The 17557-nt window shown below is 40.0% G+C and overlaps 1 protein-coding gene across 2 annotated transcripts in view; it reads left to right on the top strand.

Moving 5' to 3' along the window:
* The first annotated feature begins 328 nt into the window (after nt 1-328).
* The window catches only part of LOC143906518 (cell adhesion molecule 2), a 102770-nt gene continuing 85541 nt past the window's right edge, over nt 329-17557 (top strand). The window contains exon 1 of one of the 2 annotated variants that reach the window (XM_077422654.1): nt 329-768. In XM_077422654.1, coding sequence (XP_077278780.1) covers nt 696-768 — 73 coding nt within the window. In that variant the 5' untranslated portion in view covers nt 329-695. The remainder of the gene's footprint in view (nt 769-17557) is intronic. The other variant, XM_077422655.1, reaches the window with a different exon arrangement.

Genomic DNA, 17557 nt, shown 5'->3' on the forward strand with positions numbered 1-17557 from the left:
TGAGTGAGTCAGAAGACAACTACAGCGATAGAGGGCTGCATAAAAGAGAAAGAAGTTTCTCGTGTGAGTACGGGGGCGGGAATAAGAGGGTGAGAGAGAGAGAGGGGGCGGGAAGGGACGGATTGATATCGTCGAAAGAGAAGGTAGACGGTGAGCCGAGAACGAGGGGGCAGGGAGCTACGAGCGAGAACGTGGACGGAAGAACGCAGGATAAACGGAGATACGGGACGGGAGAGAGAGACTGACTAACTGACTGTGGCCGGTTAGGGGGCGAAGGGGAATAAGGATTCTGTGCGCGGGCGCGAAGCTGGCGCAAACTCTTCGTGCAGCATCCCTCGTCAGTTGCAAGTCAGGAACTATCGCGGCCGCGTGGTACCCGCGCCGCCGTGTCGCCACAGTCTTGCCGATTTCGAGCACTTTCGCGGTTTCCGGCTGATCGACGCGCGAACGATACCAGAGAAACTCGTCACTTACCCGCGAAACTCTTCCGATCTCGCGTTCGCCCGATGTTGTCGCGCGTCCGCGCGTCTTCGCGTTCCCGTACGTGCGAGTAAGTCTCCCTTTGCTTTTTTTAATGGAAAATCGCGGAAACGGAAACGCCGAGGTACCGATCAGCGAGCGGGGATATATGTAGACACAAGAAGCGTGAGACGCGCGCGCGTTACAGTGACACACGAAGGATTCTTCACGACAGGATGGATAAAGACTTTCGCCGGAAGTATAAAAAAATGCGATGTGGTCTGCTTCACCTGCTGCTGATAGTGGGGGGTAAGTTTCATTGTACAGTGTTAAGTGTAAGCAAGAAGGGGAAGAAGGAGTTTCCCCGAGTGATTTGGATGCCTCGCCGATTACCGCGCCGCGACCGGCGAAGCGCGTTCTCCATCGGCTTCTAATAATCTTCGAACGGAAGAACCATTGAAGTGAATCTTCCATTGCTCTTTCGCCCGTTGATACGAAAGTAACGGCGGGCGCGGGGGAAGGGGGGAAACGTGTTTCTTCGGCTAGTGTTCATTTCGAAGGCGGTCTTCTTTACTTTAAACAACACTCTACGTAGAAGAGGATGATCTTTGATGAAGGTTCTGCAGCACTTAGCGATTCTATCAGCTTCAGTTTATATTGCTGGAGGATGTAGGGTATACATAGCGACGGGAAAAGGATAATGTTCGCTCTTCCGTATTGCGCCAAGAAGGAGAGACGTAAAACGGTTAAGTTCCCACTAAGTTGAGCCTGCGAAAAGTCGTTAAAGGAGTCATTGGAGCCTTCCGACCCTCTACGCGCCTTCTCCGGCTTGGCTTCACGAAGTTCCGAGATCCGCTGATCCGGGAAAGAGGACGCGGGATACTTGCGTTTCTTGGAGAATGGGCGGTCGTTCACAGCCGCTCTACGATCGGCACGAACGACATCGTTACAGTCAAGTTCGGCTCGCGAGTTAGATCACGTCGGGATTGTAATCGATGCTTTCACTCGCCGATGCATTCCTCGATATTACTACTGCGATTCGCCGTACCCCGGCCATTCGCGTTAGGTACTGAGAGTGCTTAAAGATATCGCGGCTATTACTCGCGCCAAACTTTATAAACGAATAAAAAACGGTTTAAATTCTCTACACAGGCTATAAATAACATTTAATTAATCATATCTGTTTGCGCTCTTCTTAAACAGACCGAAGTATATTGTACGTCCGGAAAAAACTGGAAAAGAGTGCAATGCGAATGTTTTGCTCTGATTCACAGAATCTTGGATGTATGCCATTTTGCAGGGGGGAGGGGGGTGACTCTTATAGAATAACAGTTTTGATATCGGCCTTGTTATATAGACGAGCTCACTAAAGTTTGGTTTTACTTTGTCGAAGTAGGTCGCGAGCGCCTTGTAATGCTCATAGTTATAGGAGATAGGCTGATGGTCCTTTTGCAGTCCTTCAACGTGAATCATTTTAAAAACGACTCTTTTCTGTTATCATTAAAATCAAGTATTTTTTTGTAAAATTGCTGCGTACGACGATTATCATGATTTTACGTAAAGTAACGACAGGTAAACAGAATTGGTAGCTCAGTCGGATTAAAGTTATAATTTCACGCTTCAGAGAAAGTACAATTCTGGTACGTAAGAGCGACTGCTACGTGACAATTAGAGAAGTTAGTTATAGAGAAGTTAGTAAATTGAAGTGAGTGGAAGTGAGTCAGTGAACGAGTTTTTAGACACGAACGGAGTGACGTATGCATTCGATGATGTAAAAAAACGTAACGGGCGAGGACTTCCAAAACTATTCGAGATATTAAAAAACCATTCCCGGTTTTCATATTTGCACAAGTTTTAAAAGTTGTGTGTGCATATGTATGTGTATCTAGATTACTAATTAAGTTTGAATCAAGCAAAAACGATCTACATGCTGAAAAATCAAACATGTTTTTTATCATGCTGCAAACAACTAGGTGCACGGTACAATAATCATTTGCGTTTAAAAAATGTTTACATTTTATAAAAAATGAATACTATGATATATTTAACTAATATTTTTCCATTTCTTTTTCATCAATACTTTTATAAAATGGTAATTGCTTGGATTTTTTTAAATATTTAACACATATTAATACTTTTATAAATAGATGAAGGTACATGTATATCGAAAGTTTAAAAAATTCCTAATTAAAAGAGTAATTAATAAATGGCGTAAAAATACTTTTAAAATAATAAATCACTCTTACATTTCATCCTTTTGAAATCCCCGAAGGGCGGAGCCCATCGGATAACTCGCGATCTGTTGAAGACGGCGGCAAGTGAGAGGTGATTAATTTATAATATAATTGAGTCTTTATTCTCGTTCACCTGTGTCGTTATTACACAATTTATATAAATTTTTTATAGATTCTCGCGCATATTAAAAACACCTTAAGACATTTGCTTATTCTTCTTATTCTGAGCTTTTAACATAACATTTATCTTCGTGCATTGCAGATTGAAGAAATTTCATAGATATGTCTTATAGTTTTTAGCTCCTCGAGCGAAATACACCCTGTGTTCTGAGAATTTTCGCGAAACAACATGCTATTCTCGCGTTGTAGAACTGGGTTGTTTCCGATGAGACAAATTCTCTCGACTGAATATTTGCTCTTCGCTGGACCGCTGCTTTTCCACACGATTGCGTCGTGCCACGAAAAGGCGAACGGATACGTGAGAATTCTTCGGTGAGAGAGACGGAGGAAGAAGAAAGTCGAGATAGAACAAATCGTGGCGAACGTGCACCGGAATGCAGACATATCCGAGATATACTCGCCTGCCTCGCCATCTTCTCGCAGATACTTTACCTCCGTGACGCAGCTTCCGTTTCTGCGAACGCGTTCTAAACTCGCGTTCTCTCTTATTGAAAAAATACAACGTTCGGCACGTCGATGACGCAATTTATCTTCCTTTTTAGACACGTCGCTTTTAGGGCAGAGATTTCTATACTCAACAATTTAGCGCACTACTGTTTAGTTCTATTATATTTATTTTACCTTGATAAAATCTTGTTTTATAAAGGCGTACCGTACTTTCCCATAATTGAGCTTTGCTTCCGGGAAAGAAGTAAGATCGGCGTGAGAACGAGAACAGTATTCTAAGAAAATTTTCCTTTATTTCTATCTGATACTACTAATATTTTCGAAATGAGCGTGTGTTTGCTTCTGAGAGTGCACCATATTTTCAAATGCTTCTATAAACTCCGCTCACTCTGCGAACAGTTTCAGCATAAAACGTTTGTTATTATCTTTCACAACTTTATCTCTTGCTGTGCTTAGTTCTTCTCATGTTTTATTGCTATTGTTAAATATTTTTAAACGGGACGTACAATTTTGATGCGCTCGCGCACGTATAACATAGTCGATTAAATTTAAATTCGTACAGATGTAATTATTATCGTTAATTGTCCAAATAAATTTACATCGATTGAAGCTATCGCAAAAATCCGATACACTTATTATAATTCTCTAACCTATGCGAATGTAATTATATTCTTTTTCCTCCTCTAATATAGCACTAAATTATACATCTTTGCAAATATTTTCCATACATGGCGCTCGGTAGCGAGCTTTAATAAAATCAATTTTCACCGATCAACTGCAATATGTTCATTCATTTGCCAATGTAAATTTTGAAAGCTATTCGATGACAAGTACGAATTGATCTCCATCGGTCATCAGCGGCTAGGTTATTATTTGTTCAAATTTTTCAAACCATTTTTCCGCTGTCACTTCATCATGTTACGTTTGTAGAACGTCATTGGTATTTCCTCCACATTTAAGAGCTCACAGATTAAAAATATACAAACATCTGTAATTGGAGCATCCATCTCTGGAAAATTTTTTAATAATTTTTTTATTTAATTTTTAATGGAGCTTTTATCATTTGCACAAGAATACGGTCGCATAATAATGGCGTGATAATTTTTTCTAAAATATTATTAATTACAATAAACATTGTCTATATCATGATTTATGTAAAATGTTAAATAATGTAAAATCTTAAACACGTCTCATAATATCATCGTCGACATTTTAAGAGTAATAAAGAATAATAATAGTAATAATACTCGTTCTTCCACAGATTCTTTCTACAGGGATATTACATTCCGAAACGTAACAAATTTAATTCATTTCGTATAAAAACAGCGCTAAGAGAAAATACTTTCAAGCCGCTTTGTTTTCGATGTCTTATTCAATAATGTGAGTCTCAATCTGCTAATTGCGCTTCTTTCTTAATTGATGGCTTTGTCTCTTAATCTGATCTTATTAAAAATATATAAAAAAAAGAAGTAAACAAGAGAACGTATTAACAATTTTGGTTCCATATACTGAAGAAATTTGCTTCTGAATTGATATAATCGATATCAGAACCTTCTTGCGCGAATAGAAAGGAACGTTTGAAGCGATCGCCTTTATTGATCGCGCGAATCAGCTAGCATTTGTAATTATTACATTTGTTGCGACTTAAGCACCGATGTCTTAACAAACTTGGCGCGCAATTCTGTCAGACATTACGTCTAATTACCTTATCAAATTAACCACCCTTTCCTTTATTCCACTTCGTAGCAACAGCTGCAGTTCGAGCGGCAGAAACGTGGCTTGATGGCACGGATCAAATTTTGACCAATTACTTCCGCCAGCATCGCTTTTATCGTTTACGATCGACACTAATGAACGGAAACTAGGAGGCGCTTGTTATTCAGACACAAACTTTGGTCTTTGTTAACTAAATGTCCAAATTCAGTCCACATTCGAATAATAAACACGAAATATCTGCTCTTATCCTGTTCTTACGTACCGCGCAATTTCACGCGCGAAAATTTCTTTTCTTCTTTTTTGTCGTTTGAATTTAGTTTCGATGTCAATATTTAGAACGCTGAAAGCAAAATCGGATGAGATCGAGAAAGATCTCATTAAAACGAGGCACCTAATCCGGCATGGCATGGCATTACGAATCCGATAATGATCTTGCAAGTCAAACATTTTATTCACTCGCCGTACTTCGATTCATTCGAAAGACGTCGCCATTCTGATCTCCTCGACCGGCAGTAGACAGGCCGAAAGATTTCCTCGAGACACGGTATTGGAGATGTACCTTCTTTCCACTCTGTCTTCATTTTCTTCTTCCTTTCTTGTTTTTTTTTCTTGCCCCGAGAATCGGAATGCAAAGGATGCAGAAATGAAGAGAGTACTTCCGTCCACAATTCGAAGACCTCATCGCCTTCCGCCTCAGCCCCGATTGTTCCGTCTTCGTCTCGTCACGGTCGTCGTTCTCCCTTTGTTCCTCGAGTTTCCCGTTGCTCTCGTCACAGCCGGAACGAGGAGAAAAGAAATTTTCCGAGCGAGTCTTTGGCGAGCGCTCGCTCTTGTCGGATATTACTTTTATTTTGTTTCGAGCCTCGTCGCTGCCTATAGACGATGTCCCCGTTCGAGCATCCTTTCATCTACGAGTCGTTTTGTATCATTGCGATTGTATCGCCCGCGTGTACGTGATCAGAATTGGTCCGAATCTCCACGGAAATCTCCTTCGTCCGCGACGGCATCCTTCCGTGGAGTACAATTTTCCAAGACAAGAACGAGCTGTGTGTACATCCCCTTGTACCATCAGCGCAAAGTTAGTCGCTGCCATGAATTGAAAGACAAATAAAAACGCGTGGAGCTGCGTGTTCCACGCGTTGATTTTCAATTTGAGAACTTATAAACTTATCACTGTCTCATCTGTTTGCTATAACACACAAGTCAGTTGCAAATATGTATACACCAAAATTATGAACATCTTTACATTGAAATTAGAAATTGTGTACAGTATGGGGGACAGAAAGGTTGTCCGGTTGAGTTTCGGAACGCATCCTATTTGGAACGAACATTAATAAACACAGCTTGCGCGGTGATTTATTATAATTAAGAGTAGACAAACACAAGATATCAAATATATTGAAATGTTAAAAGAATTGGTAATTGTTGACATGTATAAGTAGCTGGATATTAAATACAAATAGGATGCGTTTCAAAACTCAACCGGACAACCTTTATGTTCCCCAACTGTACAAGTGTAAAATGCTTCCAACGTTCCAAACATCGAAACAGAAGATAGTTCGCTGAAACTTTCAAAGTTAGAAATAAATAGTATTAGTAAATGCATTGGGAAAAAAAATAATTAGTTTGTGCATCAGATACTCTCCATTCGCCTTCTCCTAATGCTTTTCTAAAAAAAAATCTTAGCAAACCTTATGCGATAACATAGTGCCCGCATCGCTTGAAATTAACTTGAGTCACGCGACGTTCGCAATCGCTTCGGGATTACATCGACGCGAAGATCCGCCAGCTGAAATTTATCCTATTATATCCCGCGATTGGTCAGGAATCCAAGGGAGGGATCGCGCCCGTGCCGTGGGGCGAGAGAAAAACAAGGATCGAAAGTCGATCGGGAAGGGCGAACGCTTCCGGATGTAATTCCGCAAATACGTTCCGGCTTTCGCTCGAGCGAGCACGAACCGCCGGCGCGCCGTCGAATCGTCCGTGTGAAATTCGTCCAGCGCCGCGTCGCACCGGGGCGGGCCGTGCCATGTCGTGCGCCGTGCCGAGACGGCCACGCGCCATGTGTGGTCACCGATGCGCCTTTTTGCGGTTTGCGGAGCTAGAAAATGACAACGCGTACGCGACGTTTCTTTCTACGCCACGGGCGGAAAAGGGCCTCGGCGCTGGGCAACACCGGAGATAATCAGCACGGCGACGAAGAGCACGGCCTGTTAAAGATTGCCGTGCGCAGCACCTCCGCATCGAAACCAACGTACCGTGTCGTCAGCTCTTATACGGGTCGTTAATTGCCGTCATTCACCGTCATTCACCGTCGCTGTTGACATCGCGTTTCGCGGAACGGAAGCGCGTCGGGTTGATTTAATTGTTTTCGCGATCGCAAACGGCCGCGGCAACGGCTACGCAAATTCGGTCGAATTAATCGAATTGAGTCACGCGGGATTTATAGCTAATTGGAGCGTGCCCGCGTTGTTTCAATAGGCAACTGTAAAATTCTGATAGCGTAATTACGGGCGCGCGCGCTCGCATTTTCGAATTCAAATTGCGACGAGAGCCGCGTCGGTAAGGCAAAAGGGACAATTTTGAGATTGGCAAAATCCACCAGAGCATTATGCACACCTGTTCATTCATTGTATTATAACGGTGAATCGCTGCATTCAAAATCATTAAATGGAATTAACCGAGAGATAATTAAAACCATTGATTAAATAAAACCATGACAAATAAATTTCTCATAACATTTTTGTTATTTTTAATAATTATAATTATGTAATAATTATTAATTTTATCATTTGCCAGTTATGTTACATTACCATTTCTTCAACATAATATCGAATAGCGCTAAAAATCAGAATTGTTCTTAATATAAAGAATTTACTTTTACAATTAGCTATAATTAAAGCAGGAAATGATCAAATAGAAATAATCCCCCCAAATAGAAATAATCCGTGACAAAGTACGACCCTTCGTAATAGGGACCGCGGATCGTTAACTGCAACTTGGATCCTCGTTGTCCCGGTGAAAAAGGTCGAGCACAACCGTCCGTACTTTATATCGCATTTAACGCACCTTTATAACGACTGCACTTCGCAGTGGCGACAAAAGATTGCCCGACGATAAAAGAGCCGTTAGAGCTTCGATAGAAATGGGGAGAGAGCTTCGGAGAGAAACAGGAAGGTGAGCGAGTAGATCAAGAGGGAAACGAGTATAGCGAGCTCAGCCGGCCAGAAGCGAGCGACGGTTGCGCGAGGAAAAAATCGGATAAAATGAACGGAGAGAATCGTGACGAGGCATACGAGGAAAGAAATCAAGCGGAAAAAGAAGGGAAAGAAGAAAAAGAAGAAAAGAAAAAGAAGAAGAAGGGGGTGAGAAAGAGAAGACAACTCACCTTCGACTCCAAAGTTTTTCCGAGAAGCGCGCGAGGCGTTGGCCATTACCGTGGATCACATACCTCTTTCACTTCGCTTCCACTACTTCGCCGAGCTCGGCGAAACCACAACGCTCTTGGATACACGCCCCGGGCGGAACTTTCGGGCTACGTACGTCGAGAGTTAAAAATTTATCCGCTTTGAAACTGATTAGGCAGCGCGCTCACTCGCAAGTCCGATTCGAATGTCTCTAATTGAAAAGAAGATCTGAAATCGCGATGTGCAGTGCTCGGCGCTGGTATCGCCCACGATTATTTCATTTCCCCCGTGGAGGACGGCTTCTCCGCCCGAGAAAACCTCTCGCGAAGAAAATTCGACGCGAATACGAGTGCCCCTTGGGTACACCTAGGGGGGGAGTGTTGTCCTTATGCATTTAATGGATTCCATGGGACCGGTTTAATCGCCCTTGGCAAGCACGAGAGCGTCCGCGGGCTGGGGGATGACACGGAAATGAGGATTGGGATTACTCCGAGAGCGGTTGCGCCATTTTTGCTTAGTCGTCCTTTTGAATACGTCGACTCGGAAAAGAGACGCCTAATCGAATATTTCACCGTTACGCTTTTGCAACCGCCGCGACTTATTTATCGCGAGATGTAAAAATTATTTACAGTGCGTCGTTGTAATAATTTTTTACCAAATAGCATTGAGGACGCATAAAATGTTCAACGGATTATGCGACACACGTATAAAATCGTTTTAAGTAATATTATATGAAATAAAATTTCGGCAGGAGACCCCAAATGTGCTTTTAATGCCGTCATATTACTGACTTTACTGACACGGACAATTAACAATTCTCTCTTGGCCATTACTTTCCCCTCGCTAAAATCTAACATTTTACATTAAACGTTACACCGACTCTAAAAGTGAGATGTTTATGGTTATTATCAACTTGGATTAATAAGGACAGCTGTACTTAATGTTAGCTAAAAGAAAAATTTGCTTTTGAGCGGGTATCATTTAGATTCTACAGAGGGGAGAGAAAGGGTGTATATCCGTGCGCGCACGCGCATAAGATTCCCTGTGCGAGGAAATTCGGGGGCGAACGCCTCGGATGCCTTCACGTTGTCTTAATATATTTCGTACTCCGTAGGCAGGGGTTGGGTGGTCTTTGTTGGAAAGCCACTTACGCGCTCTGCCGAGATACGTAATCTTGCCCGGTGGCCCCGGGGCTTACATCGATCTAGGATTTTAGCTAACGCGGCGCGGAGATCCAAAGTTTATTAAGAAGCCTTCGAGAGTATACGTACGCCGAGAGGAGAACGACGCGGCGCGCCGGTTATTATGGAGACGGAGGTGCCCTCGAGCGCTCGGACCAGCTGCAAATAATTAATCTGTCTAGCTTAAGTATTTGCATCCCGTTAGGGGAGAATCCTCGTTACACCGGGTCAACTAGGGCTACGTGAAAACTATCGCAAGATTTTCGCACATCTTATGCACGAAGTGTTATCAAACAAGTCATGTTCGCGGTGAGAGAAATTATTTAAAAACGGAAAGTAGTAAATTGAGCTAATAAACCAAGGTAGTTGTATATCACTAAATATATAGTCATATAAATATTTATATTATCATATAATATTATTAATTTATATTATCATATAAATATTACTATGTCGCGTCCCAAGAAGAATACAACTAAAAAATTTTCGATTTTGAGTTAAGTTCATAAAAGGTATGGGATCAATATTTAGAGTAGGCCTCAATATTTTACTGATTAATTAGATAATTAAAGAAAATATTAATTGCGTTCAATGGTAATTGCATATGTCCGTCAAAAAGAAACTTAAAGGAAACAACATATTCAATGCTAGATAACAGGGATAATAACAGGACAGTTACGTATGTATCAACGAATCGTTGAAGTCGCCCATTGTATCACGACGGCTCGTTATAATTGTCATAAAATAGGACACCCTCCGCACTGTGGTCTTCGGCCACGATAAACGTGACAAACGGTTTAAAAATAGTTTTAACTTAACGCTGCGCGCGAGCAGTGAACGGGCAAAAAAAGAAGGATATTAACCGAGTTGGGAAAAAGACTCCATCCGAGGACACTCGGGAGCTAACGTCGCCGTGGATACGTAGTATCTCAAGCTAGCGTCTCACCGGCTGTTACTTGGCGGGGCCACTGGCTCTCGTTGCGATAACAAACGTTATTTCCGTGCGCCGTGGAAGAAACTAACTGGCTTTGGTAGCCAGGGCAATATATGTCGCCGATTTTTGTCGCACGATTTATTCGGAGTCCAGTAAGCACTGTTGTTCTTTATGACAATGAGTTTTGCAAGGACACACTTCTAGTATCCTAAAGGGGCAATAACTTGAAAATTGTTTTATCTGTGTGAAAGTCTAAAGATTGAAATAAATTGAAATAAATTCAAAAATATTAACTGTATTTATAATATCAAATAAAACACAAAAGGAAGAATAAAAGAGATATTGTTTTTCAGTTCAATATAAGTACATCTACATGTGACCTGCTTTTTAATAAAATAATTTAATAAATTAAACAAATATTTGTTATTATTATTCGATATAAAAGAGAACATTTTTTTTAGTACTTAAAGATAATTTAAAGACAACGGAGTACAAAGACACAATAGAAAAAAATGCATTAGATAAATCTTAATACTTGGTCTAATAAAATTTTTTTTAGAAGAATTACCTATTAAATTAATTGCTATCTTTTGCGTTTAAATGAATTACAAAACAAATTAAATGTGTTACACTTGGCGATTAAACATCGACGACCTTTGCGACAAGAGCATCTTAATTAAATTTATTCAGTATGACAATAGAAACGGAAAGCTTCAACAAAAATAGCATTCTTAAATGAAGAACAAATTCTCGACAAAACAATTCCCAAGTGCGGTTGAAGATAATACGTATATGAGCCGCCGTAAAGGATGGAGCGAGGGATGAACCAGGAAGGGTGTCCCGGTCACCGCGCCCTACGGAGCTACATTTAAAAGTATAATTTAAAAATGGCGGCACAGAACACACGAAATGGCTCATAAGCATAATTTATGCGGCCGTTTCGCCAACCCCTCACCTCGCCGCGTCTCGCGGCACTTTCTCTCTCTTTCTCTCTCTCTCTTGCGTTTAATAAAGGGTCCTCGTCGCGTGGCTGGGAGGAAGGCCGGTCTTTTTGTTTTCGGAAACTGTCGCTCTTCCTCTTCCTTTTCTTACCTTACATTTGAATTCGTTAACTTGACGATCGTCAAATCCGCCCCCGCTATTCGACGACCGCGTTACGGATGGAAGCTGCGGGTGGAATCGATCTTCTTACGAATCGAGGCAGAATAATTCGCAAGAACCACCACGACGGCCTGCATCTCATCTGCGTCGAAATAAATTTCAGAGAAGAAACTCGGAAACACCAGAAGAAGAAGGTGTTATTTGTTACCGTCGGAAACGCTTGCGAAGACGACCGCGGAAAAAGGGGAGCGGAGAGGGCAAACGAGACATAATTTACCAAGACCCCAAGCTCTATGAGCGCACGGCTGTGTTATAATTTATTCAACGCGACCGTCCGGATTGCATTTGTCATTTAATCGAATTTCTGTGTGCGTGATAATTTTTCTTGAAATTATTAAAATTTAGAACTCGCGCAATCTCCAGTATATATTCGGTATATATTACGGATTCTCACCGCGGATTCACTAATTAACCCTTTACAACGTAACGATCGCGTTGCGCGACAGATTTTCAGATATACCTTTATGTTCTCACAACTCGAAATTATTTCAACGACAAAGCCCCGTTGATTAGACTCTCACCGCGTGAATTTGTAAACGTTCTACACGTATAAAAATATAATCACGTATTGTGTTTTTTTTTTTTTTTTCCTACAGAAATCGCAGTAACGCAACTCGTTTAAATTCTACTCTCTCACGAAATGGTAAATTTGAAGTTATATTTGTGTAGCATACCAATATTAAACTGAGAGAAACGCATTTCCGTTTGAAAGCACTCCCGAGATATTTACCCTATGCGATGTTTTCGGTCTAGAACTCAGCAATTTATTAATTCCAGAAACAAATTGCTTGATCGTCTCTAGTTTGTTAATAAAATAGGCGTTAGTAAACTTCTTCATGTTCATCAAAGAAAACTTACGTCAGTTAGAACGGTCGTTCAAATAAATTAACTTTCGCCATTTAATTTTGGCTTACTTTAACAGGATGCCGTTGACACAGAATAATCTCTTTTTCCCCACTTTTCTCGTTTAATAAGTTTCAAAAATTGAAACTCGTTTTCTCTCTAAGGTGAATTCACAGATAGGCGAATACCGTCATCATCATATTTAAAGATAAAGTGTGAATTTCTCATTGCCTCAATTTCTTTCCGTACTTGAGCTTCGCGCTTTTTTTTGTAAAGACTTTGATGAATAAGCAGCTTCTGACACATTTTATATTAAACATATTTCCTTGTACACAGGAGCACATTTAGTTTAATATAGTAAAACCACTGAACTCTGAGCCGGATATAAATCCACACTTGCAAAAGAATGCTTTGCAGAAGCGGAAGTTGTCTATATATGTATACAGACTTCGAGTTTCTGCACAGAATGATCAGTCGATTGCGATCGTTTAGTCTTTGGCAGCGGAAAGAAAAACCGTACAATTTGTCCGCGAACGTAACGGCAGCTTCGGCGGATGTTTCCACGATTGTCTAGTCCTTTGATCATCAAGTATCTCGGCTTTACCGTACGCTGTCGTATTTTTCGTTGAATCAACCATTTGTGGAGTAAGCTTCTAGCGTCGAGACGCATCCTTTCCGAATCATTTTTTTACGAGCGTAATATATTACATCAGGAAACTAGCAATGATTATAGCAAATGTGTATTCGATCCCAAAAGTAACATTCAATTACAAATACAAAAACAATAACTAATGTACTAATGCATCAGTGTTGAATCGTATAAAAATGATTTCTGCAAATCTCTTTGCACTAATTAGTGTAACGTAAATACTAATTACAACGGAAACTTTAATGCGAGTTTAATTCGCTGCAATTATGCTACATCGTGCAAATTGGCTGCAGTCCAAGAGATACACGCGAATATGTCATATACATACGTATGATTTCTCTCCCGTAAAGGGGAACAGTGCTAAAATTCTTAACAAGTTATATATAAATCTGTCGAAATAGACGTATAATCGAATCGGGTGAAATTCAATTCGATTCATATTCGAATAGTTCGCACTAGTTCTACATTAATCGAATATTTCCTAATAATACCTACCAATCATTGATCTGAAAGCTTAATTCATGATTTACGAAATAAGCCAATTATTTTCAAATTTTTTTAAACTGGCATAATTTTTCCAATAGCATCTTTGATAAATTTTTTTGAAGTTTTGAATTGAATAGGAAGTTTTCTAACTGGGCCAGTTTGATACTTTATAATCGTGAACTACGAAAATTTCGCACACGGAACAGATTGCTCTTTCTTTCGCGCTTCTGTTCGGATTTAATGATGTATAACTATATGGATCGCAATTTCGTCGGAGAGATCTTTTATTTAATGACTTGACCTATTTAAATAGCTTTCTCGCGAAAACTTTTGACCTTAAGACCTTAGAATCTACGTAATATATCACGTCGTTATAAAGTGCATAATTCTCCGAGATCCTTTTCGCGTAATTTCGTTAAGTATACGTACATCTCGGCCTAAAATATTTGCGATTATATACGCTATCAATTACGTTCAGAACGTTGTTATTAATATCGCGTCGCAATAATTTACCAGTAATTATACTCTATGCCACGACATCGATTTTCTCTCAAAAGAACATTATGCCGCACGCATTGCCTCGAACGTAAGACGGAAAGCTCTTTTCCTTTATTAACGAGACAAGTGAATGTAAATTGCAAAGAGCTCGGGACGTCCCGTCGAGAATTGCGCTCTTTGCGCCAATCGCATTAAGCAACTTTGTAATCGGAGTCGATGAAACGAGTTACTCTCTCGCAGGAAACTTTGGAAGACAAGTCGCACTTCCCCGCAAACTTCCCAATAGAGATCACCGACTTCTACTTTGAATTTCATGCGGAGGGTACACAAAAATTTAATTGAGCGAATTTACACGTCTGTTGATCTTACGAGTATAATCGCGGCGCGATTGAGTTACTATAATATCTCCATATCCCGTGGATCATTAAGCGAGATTCTTCACCACGGCCAGATTTGCACTGGACGCAGGTAATACCTCTTATATATATCCCAATTTACGCGGCTAAAACAAATTTCAGCGAATGAGCTTGCCAGCTGAAACGAGGTTCTTTGTATCCACGGTTCATTAGGTGGAATCCCCTTTATGGGAGAGGTCGAGAACGGTATTCCCTTTCTTCGTTTTACGAGTTATTCAGCGTGTGCTTTCAACTTTTGTAAAAAATTTGTATAAGTGCAAAGTGCAGGCTTTCGTCTTCAATTACACCCAGTACCGGGGTTATTTTACAACGAGGGGCTATTCTCCAGTACCTTTTCCTGCAGTTCTCCAGTACCCCGTTCGCCTCATCGACCGCATAACTTCGACCGACAAGTCGAAGTCTCCGAATGCCCATTCCAGGTTTTACGTACTTGTGTTTACTGCGCTATGTGTATAAATGAGGAATATCGGATTAAACAATTTTGCGATATTTTGTGATATCGATCAATGATCTTGTTCGCTTAAAGTACATTCTGTATTTAACCAAGGAAAAAGGACACATCCTATGTAGCTGTGAGTAATTGCAATTTTAAAGTGTCATACTCAAGGTAATATAAAACTATTCAGGCAGAACTATCATATTTTATAGTCACAGATAAAGAGAAAAAGCTGGAGTAACGAAAATACCCAGGTAAAAAATTGACTGAGCTTATTCAATGCCGTATAATCACAATGAAAACGCTGTTTTTATATAAAATTATTGAAATATCAATATTGGTACTTACATGGAAATCAAATAGCGAAACCAATGCGATATGTATTACGCAGCAGAATTATTTATGTGATAATCAGCGATATCGTTTCCATCGGAACGGGAGCGACGTAATTTCTCGTCACTTTTTGCCACGTCAAATTGATCCATGTTTAGACAATGGCGGCGGACGTGGTGCAAAAACGCCGCAGCGCCCGTCGTATCAGATTAAACGTTTAGACAATGGCGCAAACTTTGGAAGTCTTCCTTCCCGTTCCTTCCCCGTCAGTATATCGGCAAAAAGCGGCGGAAAGCAAGGCGAGACGTTTTATCTTCTATGGGGAAGTTTCTTCTCCCGTGTCGCGCGGCGCGGCGCGGCGGTAGATTTTATTCCTTCGCGCTTCGTATACTTGTACTTCCGCAGTTGCTACAATAAAGTCCCGCCGTTCGATAAAACGTCAAGCCACGAATTTCCGGCGACTTGCGAGGGCGTCAACATCGAGGGGTGGCGCGCGCCTCGGAAAAAAGCGCCCCTTTTTACGGAATCGGCGAAAAGCACCGAGGATATTTGGTCCCGGCGCGCGGCGCGGAAACGGAAAACGCTCGAAAATTTTTCCTTATGCGAGAAACTTCGCGCTGGCAGAACGAAGCGTCGGATTATCGCCCTTTCCGCGCGATGACTGGAATATTTGACGGCCGGATTTCTTCGCGAAAGAGGTATTTGTCTTGCGTTTGACGTTTCTGTTAGGGCTAATGGAAATGCAAAACTGGAACGAGGTATTAGTGACAGCTATAACGGTATGAAAATGGCATAAATCCATAAATCATACATACGTATAAATCTTGAAATGTTTAGGTAATTTGAACATTGAATTTAAACATTGATATTAAAAGATCTTGAAAAAAGTATTGCTGAAATTATTTAATAAGTTATTGCAATCATACCATGTAATGCGTGTAAGTAAAAAACCGAGAAAATAATATTATATGTTTATTATTTTTCATATCTTCATATATATATATATATATATATATATATATATATATATATAATATCGAAGAATATTTTTAAAATAATTTAACACGTAAAAAATATCCTATTCGTAAGTGCAATTTTTTTTAAGTTTCTCGCATTTATAACGTATTTCTATATCTATTTGAGGAAAATTTGATAGTAAGATATGAAGTTTTGGAAAAGGTGCCCCTATATTTCGTTTTTCATATTTTATTTGTCACCAAAAGGTGCTGGATCAGGCTCTTTTCGCGGCTTTTCGGCTTCCCAAGGGGACGGCGATTCTCAACGATTCAATCAGCGCGGCCAATCGAATTCGACAATTGAGTAATCCGCTACTCCGCTCAGCGTTTCTTCTTTTCCTTTACTGGCTTTCTCGTGTTCTCCCTCTCACCCCTTTGAAAACCCAAGGCGCCGCCGATTACAGAGGGAGAGATCTCCGCGTACAACGCACGGGTAGACGAAGGGATGTGGGAAATAACGAGGGGCCATTAAAGTGAGAAAAACTTACGCTTCCAATTTGCGAAAAATTTTTAATGGAAACTTAGCTCGCGATAATTTAATGCAACTTTAAATGAGTTGTGCGATTTTAAGAAATTTTTTCAAGGGGGAATAAAAAATGTGCGAAAGCGTAAGTGAGATGCAAAGAAAATATAAGACAAATTTACATAGAATAATATAATATTTTTACATAAATATTGCAATAATATTTTACTTACAAATAAAAAATATCACATATATAAGAATTACTAACAATAAGTGATATAAATTATGTGTCTTTTAACAATAATCAATATTACAGTATTCTAAATAAAAATTATGCTGTGTATATAAAAAAAATCATCGTTTTTTATACTTAATTTTTATACAATTAACAATAATAAATTTACAAAAAAATGAGCCAAATAGTATTATATATATATAATACATACTGCATATTTAATTAATAAATTTTGTCGGCAAGTAATTATATATACATATATGAAATAGTATAAAATAAACTCTCTGTGTGATAGAGAGACAATTAAATTCAGGAACAGTAATATATCATTTTTGTTGCCGTAAAATCGTTAAACAATGTATGTTAAAATTAATTAAGCTACTAAAAATAATTAACAATTGCGTATATTTATGGAAAATTGTGTGAATTTTGCTATGAAAAATTTACGTTTATATTTGTGCAT

Source organism: Temnothorax americanus, unplaced genomic scaffold, assembly GCF_048541705.1.
Source record: "Temnothorax americanus isolate GAGA-0224 unplaced genomic scaffold, ASM4854170v1 Scaffold72, whole genome shotgun sequence".
Classification (NCBI taxonomy): domain Eukaryota; kingdom Metazoa; phylum Arthropoda; class Insecta; order Hymenoptera; family Formicidae; genus Temnothorax; species Temnothorax americanus.